The sequence below is a fragment of the Cyprinodon variegatus genome, unplaced genomic scaffold (genome assembly GCF_000732505.1).
Source record: "Cyprinodon variegatus isolate N-32 unplaced genomic scaffold, C_variegatus-1.0 Scaffold916, whole genome shotgun sequence".
NCBI lineage: Eukaryota > Metazoa > Chordata > Actinopteri > Cyprinodontiformes > Cyprinodontidae > Cyprinodon > Cyprinodon variegatus.
The window spans coordinates 314,565-327,066 of NW_015151369.1; the positions used below are offsets into that span (position 1 = coordinate 314,565).

The 12,502-nt window shown below is 37.3% G+C and overlaps 1 protein-coding gene across 1 annotated transcript; it reads left to right on the plus strand.

The window, feature by feature from the left end:
* Nucleotides 1–441: 441 nt before the first annotated feature.
* On the plus strand, nucleotides 442–12,401 carry LOC107099883 (sodium/hydrogen exchanger 2-like; the record flags this gene model as incomplete). Its single annotated transcript, XM_015398165.1, has 12 exons — nucleotides 442–942; nucleotides 1,776–1,990; nucleotides 2,068–2,316; nucleotides 4,083–4,333; nucleotides 4,421–4,638; nucleotides 5,108–5,307; nucleotides 6,440–6,529; nucleotides 6,612–6,682; nucleotides 8,438–8,605; nucleotides 8,702–8,807; nucleotides 10,279–10,395; nucleotides 12,314–12,401. Coding segments are annotated over exons 1-12 (2,035 nt in total), but the record flags the coding sequence as incomplete, so codon positions are not given.
* Nucleotides 12,402–12,502: the final 101 nt, after the last annotated feature.

The following is a 12,502-nucleotide window of genomic DNA, read 5'->3' on the forward strand; positions in this document are numbered from 1 at the left end:
GTAATGAAGAAATAAAAGAAAACAATATATTATTGAAAAAAAAAGCAATTTGGAGATGCAGCTAATGATCTTTAAAAAACAAAACAAAAAAAAAAAAAAAAAAAAACAAAGGAAGAATTTAATTAGCTGACTGAAAACATAATGGAATAAGTTTTAGGTATTTCCTCTTAAGCTCACTTGAAATAAAATTAAACCACAATTTTTAACATGGTTCGATTTTTTTATGTCTTTATTTTTATTCAGACTGCACTGTTTTTTGTTCAGTAGCCGTGGTTTTGCTTTTTCTAAGCGTGTAAACACCGAAACTTCTTCGTTTGGTGCAGATCTGTTTCTGCACCACCTTTACCTGCTCCGGGTCCTGAACTATCCAATCAGAGCGCAGCTCGCGGCCGCACCCAGTCAGTAGCGGAACTCTTTTTTGACTCAGGTGAAGCACAGGTGTGCAGTCCCGCAAACTGAAGGAGACTTAATGACTCTCTTTTTTCTTGTTCATCTCTGGAATATCAGAAAAGTTTGATCTCAGAGTCTGCTGTAGCTTTAATTGCTATGAGCTGTTTTTAAAAGAAACGGTGTCTTTTCTGTAAATAGATTTTATATTTTTTTCGTGAACTAACGATGGAGTAGTTGCGCGTCGGTCACATTTTCATAGTGGCGCATAGGAACTGCGTCTTTAGCACACCATGGATTACAGACGCACTAAAGGAGCGCTTTTTTCTCTTATTGTCTGCATATGTTTTAGTCTTCCTAATGGTTCCAGAGGAGAGATCCCACCGAAACCCACAGCAGGGGTCACGATCCTGCCTCCGGTTCAGCCTGATGAGCCGCAGGCTTATCCAGAGGATGAATATCCAAATTTACCTGTGTTCACTATGGACTATACAAGAATACAGATCCCGTTTGAAATCACCTTATGGATGCTGCTTGCTTCATTCGCAAAAATTGGTGAGTACTAATAAACTTGTACAAAAAAGAAAAGAAATCCATCCATTCTCTCTAAATAAAAATATCAGTCTGCTCAGTATATGCTGCAAAAAAAAAAAAAAAACGTCCTCTGGAAACCTTTTGCTTGAATAATTACTATTACTGTGGGCGATTTGGCTCTACCATGAGAAAATCAGCAAAGGTTGGAATTTCTAGTGGTGTGGGAAGAAACCAGGCCTTGCTGTCTGATTAAAATCAGCATCACCAAAAAAAAAAAAACTTGAAAGTAGAGGGAAACATGTAGACATGAAACCTCAACTCTTTACTAACTGTGAAGACACACTAGTAATAAAGCACCTTGCATTCTGTATCTCCTTACCTGCCTCCAGGCTTTCTTGGGCTTTGATATTGCTGTAAGAAAATGACTTTAGACCTTCTCAGGCTACAACAACCACTGTCTATGTGCAGTTTTATTTCCCACAGTTTTTCATTCCACCCACTTTTCCTAAATATAGTTTAGGTACAGCACTTTACCTTTTTAGCAACTCTAAAGGTTTCTATGTCTGTTACAAGAGTCTTCCATTAATATCGTTTTCTGTTTTCCTTACTAACCTTAAGTAATATGTGAATTTTCAGAGAAAATTATGTTTTCATTGCCAAATTCCACAAAAATCAAAATAAACAGAAATCAACCCTTGAACTATATCATTCTGTCAAATGAGTCTATTTGAGCTTATTTTTTATTTTATTTTCAAAAACAACCTGTTCCATGATTTTCCAGCTCATGGGGATCTGGTGCTGAAAGGGCTCCAGTTTTTACACTAAACACAGATCCCTCTCCTCTTTTGTTTCAGGTTTTCATGTTTACCACAAGATCACCATCTGGGTGCCGGAGTCTTGCCTTCTTATAAGCATTGGTCTGATAGTTGGAGCCATCATGCACTCAGTCCACGAGACACCCCCAGCTGTTCTCACCAGCAATGTCTTCTTCCTATACATGCTTCCTCCTATTGTTCTTGACTCGGGCTACTTCATGCCCACCAGACCTTTCTTTGAAAACATTGGGACAGTGAGTAATAAACCCAACCACATCCCCTGCTGCGCTGGCATACATGCAATAACATATCCGCCTCCTCTTTTGTGCAGGTGTTGTGGTTTGCTGTGGTGGGGACCCTGTGGAACAGCATCGGCATCGGCATGTCCCTGTACGCCATCTGCCAGATCGAGGCTTTCAACGTGCAGGACATCAGCCTTCAGGAGAACCTGCTGTTTGCAGCCATCATCTCGGCCGTGGACCCTGTGGCAGTTCTCAATGTGTTTGAGGATGTTTCTGTAAACGAGCAGCTCTATATTGTGGTGTTTGGAGAGTGTCTCTTCAACGATGCTGTCACTGTTGTGAGTAGAAGCTCTGTGTTCTTTACTATTTGATGTGAAACTTGCTGGATAGCGCTAGCTCACTGTTTGTTATGAAAACAAACATTTGAATTGAGGTAGGATTTTTCTTTACAAATGCACATTATGCCTTGCAGTTCAGTCAACACATAAACATTGGTATTTTTTTAATGCATTTTAGTCACTTGGGAATGTTTATTTCTTATATCAGAGGTTTTAATTCTCCATTGTCAAAGCTTCACACTTTGTGACATTCGAAACCGTTAAAGCACATCTACTATTGTAAGCAAGTTTTTCTATTCTTCTGCACTCAAAAGGTTTGACTCAGGTTTCATCTTTTTTTAACACTTCTTTCATTCATTACATTTTTGGGGTTAGGGTAAACTCATGAGAACATGATGCATGAGGAAGAAACTTTTGATCCCAGATAAACGTAGGAAGAACAGAAGAAAGAAGATGTTTGAGAAATGAAACAAATGTGTCCATAGATAAAAAAAACCCCATGTCTGTCGCTTTTAGATTCTGTTTGCTCAGATGCTGCCAAACCTGTTTCTGAGGTCACAGTTTCATGTTCGTTTGGCAGCGACACATGGTACACACTGTCTGTTACATGACAAAGAGGAGCTTATCTCCCTTCCCATTCTCTTCATTTTCTACCCAAACACTCTCCTAACCCCCTCCTGTATACCAGATCCCTTTGCACCGACAATAGTGAGCAGTTTGTTTGGAATACAGTAGCATAAGTATAGAGAACAAACATTATGCAGAGTTATTAGAAAAGCTCTGGAGTTGAACACCCATACAGCAGCTTTAACAAGATTTGACAGGCATTTATTGGTTAAAAACAGGAGTGGTGTCACAAATAAGGTTCTTCAAGGACTTGCATACTACCAACTATTAGGACTCATCTTTTAAAAGGGATGGTAATCTTGCTTTGAGTTTATGTTTTATGTTTTGCCTATTGTACATTATGCAAATCTGAAGAGCAGACTGAGAACAGTGGCGATAATACACCACACATATACATTCCCACATATGATTTTTAACTTATAATCCTGTCAGAAAATCATTTAGAACATGGGCCCACTGTGGCACATGTCAATTATTTGATTTGTTAATATATTTATGAATCTTACCTGATAAATCCTTAAAACAACGTGGAAGTTGGTGGTATAATTTGGCACTTTCTTTTGCAATGTAATAGAATAAACCAGGGTGACATGCAATGCTGTGCAAATTCTATGCAGGGCATACAGGAAATTGTGAGAAATAAAAAATATTTTTGTATTTCTAATAAGTTGGTTTGCGCTACTAACCTCTTGATGGTGAAGATTCCCAGTCATCCAGGTCATAGTCATTCCTGGATTGTTTTTTTTAATCTTTTTTTGGAATGAAATACAATAATAATGCACGCATCTAACCTGATCAGACTATACAAATTATTTAATATGTGATGAAGAAACTGTTAGGTTAGCAATATTTTCAGGCAAACCCTCCAACTTTTTTTTTTTCTTTTTCAAGAATATTAAGAATTTGTAATGGGAATGAAGTAACTTGACAGTGTGACAGAGCTTTATTATGGTGGTATCTATTTATAACCCCAGTAAAAGTTTGATTTGGTTATTAACTTCCTTGAGCTGATTTCTCATGTCCTATACCAGAGCCTGTGTAAGACGAGAGCTCAATAATGTACCCACAGGTTACAGTCATGCCAGAATGCCTTAGAAATGTAATGTTTGTATGTAAATAACATATTTGACGATTTTCAGGTGCTGTACAACATGTTCACCTTTGTGGCAGAGATGCCAACCGTGCAACCTGTAGACGTGTTCTTAGGAGTGGGGAGGTTCTTCGTGGTAGGCCTTGGGGGGATGGGTTTCGGCATCCTTTTTGGTTTTGTGGCCGCCTTCACGACCAGATTCACTTCCAAGGTCAGAGAAATAGAGCCCCTCTTCATCTTCATGTACAGCTACCTGGCCTATCTGGTGGCTGAGCTCTTTGCCATCTCCTCCATCATGGCGTGAGTAGCTTTAAAAAAGGTTCTATAATAAAACACTAAAATTGTAAACCGTTTAACCTAAACTTCTTTGTGTGTTTGTTCATGCAGCATTGTTTGCTGTGCCCTCACCATGAAGTATTACGTTGAGGAGAACGTTTCCCAGCGTTCTTGTACAACCATCCGACATTTGGTCAAGATGCTTGGCTCCATTTCAGAGACCCTGATCTTCTTCTTCCTGGGCGTCGTCACCATAACGACCGAGCATGAGTGGAACTGGGGCTACATCCTCTTTACGCTGCTGTTTGCCTTTTTATGGAGAGGTCTGGGTAAGCAGACAGGAAGAGGACATGAATCAGGTTGAGGTCTATTTAAGAGGAATTGCATTTAATATTTACCTTAAAATGTTTACGTTGCACTGATGGGGGAAAAAGTAATTTAGCAGCCATTAGTGGTATTTTACATTGAGGTAATCTGGATTACTTTCCTGTTTAATTACAGATGACCTTGCGCAGCAATAAAACATTTTTTCTGTCTGCCATCAGCTACAGAGACTTCCAAGGATTATTTCAAATTCTTGGTTGCTTATTTTCTTAATTTAAAAAAAAAAAAAAAAAAAACTAGGTTAAAAGTTTCCTTTACAGGTTTAAATATCATCCAAATAGAGGCTAAAAGTGTCCTGCTATGAATTTAAGTGCCAGTTTTAAGCCCTTTTTATTGGCCTGATTAAAACTATAACCCAAAATCTTTATTTTTGGTATCTTTAGCTGCAGCTAACATTTTCCCTGTACTCTCCAGGCATTTTGGTGCTGACTCAGATCATTAACCCTTTCCGAACAATCTCCTTCAACATGAAGGATCAGTTCGGTTTGGCCTATGGAGGACTGCGGGGTGCCATTTCGTTCGCTCTGGCCTTCACACTTCCTGAAAACATTGGCCGAAAGCAGCTATTTGTCACTGCCACTATCGCAATTATTCTCTTCACAGTGTTTCTTCAGGTAAGACTTTCAAGTCTATGGATATGGTACAGATGGTTTGGTGCTTGATTATTCAAGGATGGAGAGAGTCAAAATCAATTAACAGCATGTAATTTATGATTTTGTTGACATTTCCAGACACATCTTAATTTGATGCCTTGAGAGTTTTAGACATGGCTTTTTTTCTTTAATGTTTTACAAAAAAGATAGGAATAAAATTTGATAATTTGTATCATGTTTTTTTTCCTCTGTTGTTTTAAATTATTTGCCTTATCAATATTTAGTGGCATGGTTGAAGATTTGTTTTTGTCATACTGGGTTTGAATCTCTCTCTAAACCATCCTAGTCATTTATCACCTAGTAGCACCCTGTTGAACTAGAACTATTCAGAAATGATGTGTTTAGATTTAATGTTTGATTGTAAATTCTCAGTGTAAAACATATTGAAATATGAGGCCATTTATTAGCCACTTCAAAAATGTTCTACATGGTCTGACCCTACTTTTTTTAAAACAGAAAAGTAGAAAAAAAAAAGAAAATTCATCTCCTCGCATAACATAACATACAAAAAAAAAAAAAGTGAGATCTTTATTCTGATTTCTATGTATAGACCTGAAATGTAGCATAAACAGCTACTTAATTAAGCGCTACCAGTTTAAGAGCTCATTATGCAGGCTTTTTGCTGCTCTTCTTTCAGTGTAACGCTGGAAGTCTAAACACTTAATGAGTTGATCGGTGTTGATTAGTCAGGTGGAGCTGTAGATAAAATATTCCCTTAGTTTATCAGTTGTTGCCCCAAAATGTTGCCTTAATCAAAGTGATTGGTGTTGCTTATCTAGTTTCCACAAAATTCCGCAATAAAATCAAAACGGACTTCTTTAAGTCAGCTGACCAGCAACAAGTGTACAGTAGGTTCACTCTAAGATACAGCTGGCAGTTTTTTTTTTTATTGTAGGTTTTTCATAGCATTTTGAAACATAGACACAATATTAAAAAGTCGTTAATGTTTCCTTTGTACAACCAAAGATTTGCTTTACGCTGCAATAAAGACTCTGCCTTCCAGTTTAGATTTAAAAAGTAATTTGGAAGAGATGGCAGTAATTGGCATCCTCACTTTTTGAAATCTTGAATGCTTCTGCCTTTCTCTCTGCAGGGAATCAGTATTCGACCGCTGATTGAGTTCATCAATGTACGCAGAACCAACCGCAATTTGGACACCATCAATGTAGAGATCCACTGCAGGGTATGTTGCAGACCTTTATTCATATTATGTACAGTGCGTGTTGACCGGGAAGTGCTTATACTCTCTGCCCCGTACCTTTCAGGTCATGGAGCACACGATGGCAGGAATAGAGGATCTCTGTGGGCAGTGGAGTCATTTCTATTGGAAGGACAAGTGAGTGTTTTTACATTTCTATTCTGAAGAAAGAGGATCTTTGAGAGATTTTAAAGCTTATTTATATTGGAAATTTGACGGGATGTTGACAGTTGATCAGGTGTTGGTATCGTATTTAGTGCCTGCAGTCAGCCGCTACATTTTTTATTGTCTGTTAATCTGGAAAATTAAGGGTGGACAACAAACTTTTCATACCTTAGTTATTTGATTTTTTTTTTTTTTATACCAAGCTTTACATACCTTAGTTCCTTTTTCTTTTTGTTTAATTATTATTAAGCATTGCAAGTTATTACAACGTGTCCTGTTTCTTTATTATTATTTTTTTATATTTGTATACAAAAAATTGGTGCTATGCCTCAGCAGTAAATGAGGATGATTCAGTCTGCCTTAAAAAGAGAGTTAATTCGCCATGAATTGGTTATATTTTTGAATCCTCACTTAATTTCATATCTGATTTTCGTTTATAACTCTTTCCTCTTCTCCTTCCTCTCCTTTTTGCAATGAGCAGTTAAATCTACGTGTTTATGTCCTTTAACTGGCCTCCATATACTATACATCCATCCATTGCTATAACCATAGGGGGGCTGGTGCTCATATCTAGCTGACGTTAGGTGAATTTAAGGGTGCACACTTTAAAGATTACCAGTTTGTCACAGAGCAGCACATATGACAAACATAACACAGCAACACACAACCCATCCTCGCTCATTTTTTTTCTTTTGGACTATAGAGTACAGCAGGGGTACCTGGTAAGGTGCATGAACAGGGAAAACATGCAGAAAGACCAAAGGCTAATATTCAAACACAGGGCCTTTTGCCAACAGCGCTACTTTGGAGCTATGATCAAACAACAATGTCTGATATTATTATGAGCCAGCTGAAAATAGTGGAGGAAATGGCTGCATACAAAGAAAATAAAATGATTAAAAGTTCTGTGAATGGGAGGCCTCTAAAATCCAGTACCACCTCAACCTGAGAAGCTTCACAAAGAGAATATCAATAGCGTGGGCTTCAGAGAGCAACTTACCAAGAGCTGTAAAGAACACGGCTGGTGTTGAAAAATCTGTCGACGAGATGACTTCAAATTTAGCTTTTCCAATGCGTATAGAGACAGGCAAGACAAAGACCTGTTGATGGGAAGGAATAACCTAATAAAAATGTTGCTTGCAGTTTACAAAAACATGTGGACAAAGTAATTATATTGAGATGAGAGCATATTTAATGCATTTTAAGTCCATATTAGGCAGAAGCTATTACACATTATTGAACACATTGATCCCAGGGTGAAACATGGTGGGAGCAGCATTATGCTGTGATGACTTCTTCAGCAAGGATTGGGAAGAAAGACAAATGGTGTTAAACAGAGGCCAATCTTAAGGCTGGATGAAGACATTGAATGTGCCATGCTAAAGCTACAACAGAGTAGCTTATGACTCATACATTGTCCTTTGTTGGGTCTAGTCAAAGCCCAGACACGACTCCCAACTAGGAATCTGTACTGGGGCTATAAAACAAATGTGTGTAGATTCCATCCATAAAATCCTACTGAGTCGTAACTATGTTACGAAGCAGAACTGGCAGGACATCAGTCCACATGTGCAAATCTTGACAAAATAAATCTCAAAACCCTGAAAGCTTTAATATCAAAGGTTGGTTTGGACATTTGTTTTCATCCATAGCTCTGTGAACAGAGAATTTGTTTTATACAAAACAACATATACTATAATAACAGTGGGTCTGTTATCTCAAATTCAGGTTCATGAGGTTCAACAACCGAATACTTCGTCGGATACTTATTCGAGACGCCAGGGCGGAATCCAGTATCGTGGCGCTGTACAAGAAGCTGGAGCTGCAGAATGCCATAGAGGTCCTGGACACAGTGTCTGGAGAAATCAGCGCTGCTCCGTCCGTCATCTCCCTCCAGTATGAACCTTTGATCATAAACCGTACCTTCTAATTTTATGTGTAGACCAACGAGTAACAAAAAATTTTGTCTTAATATCTCTTTTTGGAATTTAGGGAGGAGCAGAAGGAATCTTCTAAACAGAAGATGAGTTTAATGACTGAGGACCTTAAAAACATGCATAAAATTCTGTCCAAAAATATGTACAAGATCCGGCAGCGGGTAAGCTAAACAATTTGTTTCAGTTTTTTTTAAAGGAAAACGCATTACAGCACTGCTTTTGCATTATTTAGAATTGATACCAGTTATTTATTTAAACAGACTCAAGCATTCATAAGCATATCTTTCAATGTAGAATCATAATTTTATCATGAAATACTGTAAATTTTTATTTTTTTTTTTGTATTACTGGGTTTCTTGTGTACTCTTTCAATAAATACAGACATCGATTTATTTCATTGATTTATTTCAAATAAGAGAGTAGATATGACACATCATGCAGGAGGAATGATGGAGTACGACAAATGCATATAAGGGGAAGTTTATTCCCAATTTAATAGCTAAAGAAAATGATATTGGCTATTGATTTTAAAATGTTAACATTACATTTGTTTTTGGCCAGTGACGCAAATAAATATGTCACTGCTGGAAAGTATTCAAAACCAGGTTCTGCATTAAAATACAGCATGACAGTTTTAGTTATTTTAGCATGGATTATGTGACCTATAGAATGCCATAAATCATATCTGTAGCAAGTCTAACATTTATCACAGTAGCTGGATCTTTATTGACAGAAACTTCAACATCACTCTTAGGTCTTTAAAAGTGTGAGTCAGGCAGAAGGAGTCAACCAGGAATGCCGTTTCTAAAACAGGAAGTTTTAACTCTGTCTGTAGACAACAAAGGTTCTTCTTTAATAATCCAGATCTGACCCAGTGAAGAGGAACTTCCTCAGACACATTCAGAAAGTGATGGTGAAACATGAAAGCTCTAAACACTGAAACCCGGTCTTGTTTTGCATAACGGCAGCATGTCGCCAGCAGTACTTTTCCACCAGGGACAATGACATCAGCTCTTAAAAGACTCTTTGATGTGCAGGCAAACAGGAATCATGTGCCTTTATAACCAGCTGGCATGTTGTCCACTCACATGTTTTATTTTTACATATTGACAGTAATGTTATGGTTGCTTTTTGTCTATGTCCTGTACATTAGCTAAACTCCGCTTGTCACAAACATAATTCTATATGGATATATCATCTACTAGCCTCAAACTTTGAGATGTAATAAAAACATTGATTTTGATTTAATAATAAAGTCATATGTACAGTATAGGAGCTTTTCTGTTTCACAGCGGGTTTGTTTCTTATTGATGGAAATGGTTGTTCTGCAGCATCCGAGGATCATTTAATGGCAGTTTGCAAAGAGCAAACACAGATAGTGCCCCTTGTTGCTCAGACAGGTGTGGTCAGTTTTGGTTTGGTAATCTGAGCTTCAAAGATTGTCGTTTTCCCCCTTAAACCCCTTTAGTGGTCTATTTAACCAAGTCATGATTTTCTCCAGAGAATGAGGCTGTAAACAGATTTCTGCAAATGTCCACAGTAGCCAAGCTTAGCAAAATGTGTTATGAAGATCTTCATATTTAGCACACCAATGTGAATAATGTCTTATTTTTTTGTTGTTTATGTATACAGACTGTGGCATTCACAAGTAAGCACGCTCTGCCCAATGACAGCCAGCCCAGAGAGATCCTGATTCGACGCCACGCCAGCATCCGGCGAAGCCTCCGTCCTGGCAGCTTTCAGTCCACGGTAATTTCAACCTCAAGACTTCAGTGATTCTTCCTAATGCAAGGGTGCCCCTCTTTAAATTACTACTAAATAATGCTACCATTTAAGATAGAAATGTGCATGAATAGCAGAAGTTTAACTTTAAATAGGTGAGTAAAAACCCAGAAAAACTAATGGGATCTAAAAACAGTCCAGAAACAATTACAACTTACTTTTATCAGCCTGGAGGAACTTTAGACAAGGTTCTATTATCAATAAATTATTTATATTCTCTAAAATGAATTAATATCTTCAGATCATTTATGATATTTCTGGCATTTTTAGCATGTTTTGTGTTTCTAATACTTTAGAAAGTGATAAAGTCAATCCATGAATTGCTTCATTTTGATCACAAAAATTGGTAAACGGTGATTATGTTAACAATTGACCTACTGCCACAATATATAAAATGAGGCTATTTAAATTAGTTTAATGGAATCTGGTGTTTAAAATGCAAATGTTTCAGCATTTTTTTTTTTTTGCATACTTCTTTTAAACTTAATGTTTGTCGGTGTGTGTAGGCTCATTTTGTTTCTTGGTGGTGGTTTTAATGTTGACTCCTCCCACTAAGGGTAACCTTGCTTTTAAATTTCCTTCTTTGTGTAAAACCTGACACTAGCTTGGAAAATGGAGACTCATTAGAGCTGTGGCTGTGACAGCTGAGGTTATGAACAGACACTCTAAAGTGGTATAACTGAAATATTATGAAAAAGCAGAATATCTGTTCATCTGGGGTTGGTTATCAGGAGCTACTGTAAGTTCCATTTATTGTATTTTTAAAACTTTATCTGTAATTTACCTGTTTCTTCTATTGTTACCTCTGAATTTCTCGGGGATTAAGAGAGGAAAATATATTTATAAAAAATCTAGAATTAAAAAAATTTGTTTATAAAAAAAAACTAATTTGGATAAATAGATTAAAAATATCAATTTATCTGATCAGTATCTTAAATAGTTTTGGTACAATTAAATCATAAGTAAAATTAAAACGATGGTTTGTCAACTCATCCCAAGTTTTTATCTAATTAATGAAAGAAAGGGACAATTAGAAGAATTTTATGAATTATTTTAAAACTTTGGCACACAGACCTTAGCAGGAAACATTAGCACTGAATTTTACTGTAATATGCATAAGCAGGTATATGAGAACAGGGAAGTTTCCCCCCAGGCCTGAAACTGTTGGAGTGGAGATGGATGAAGTTGTTCAGTCCATAGACTGCTGGTTTGTGAGACGGTCTGCTTTAGCTGTATTGGTGAGATCCAGTAGACTGTGTGTGCTGATACTGGTGCTTTACTCAGGGACCCGGAAGATAGATGTCCAGCTTGGATAAACACAGGTTTGCATGAACCTTAGATATGATGGTGGTGAAGGGAACGGAGGTGGGTTGAATCGGATTCATCAGAGTCCAAATCAGAAACACAATCACCGCTTGTGCTTGGCTGGGCAGCAGACAGAGTCATGGACTTGAGGACCTTTTAAGATGAACTCTGGATGCTGATTGGGCTTTGTGGAGATGCAGTTCAAAGCTTATTGGTTTGCGTCAGAGGCAGATGAGCCTCTCATGATGAGGGCAAGTAGTTTAGTTTCTTGACTTGAACTTACGCTTAGGCTTCATTTAAGTGATTAAGCTGGAAATTAAAGACTGTGCAAGGTAACACACTTACATTCTTTACAATTGTATTAAAATAATATTTTCCTCAAGAATTACAGAAGTTTTTCCACTTTCATTTTGTCCTTAATGTTTATGTTTAAGATCCACTTCTGTAGAAACACAGATAATCCTGAGAAACTAAGGACTGCAGTTTTTTTTTTACATTTACCTAAATCTGATGTAAGTTGCTGGAGGTGAAACAGAAGCTCTTGTACTAATTTTCTCTTATTTGGTATTTTTCTTTCCAGATGGTTCCAAAGTCTCAGAAATATTTTTCACTTCCTGCTGGACAGAGTTTAGGGTCAAAATATCCTTCCTCTCGACTGAGTCATGCAGGTAAGCTTCTGAAACAAATCCTTCACACTCTTCCATTAGGTATAACATGATTATTTAAAGGAGAATTCCGGTTTTTAACACTTTTAGCCCATTTTCTGTAG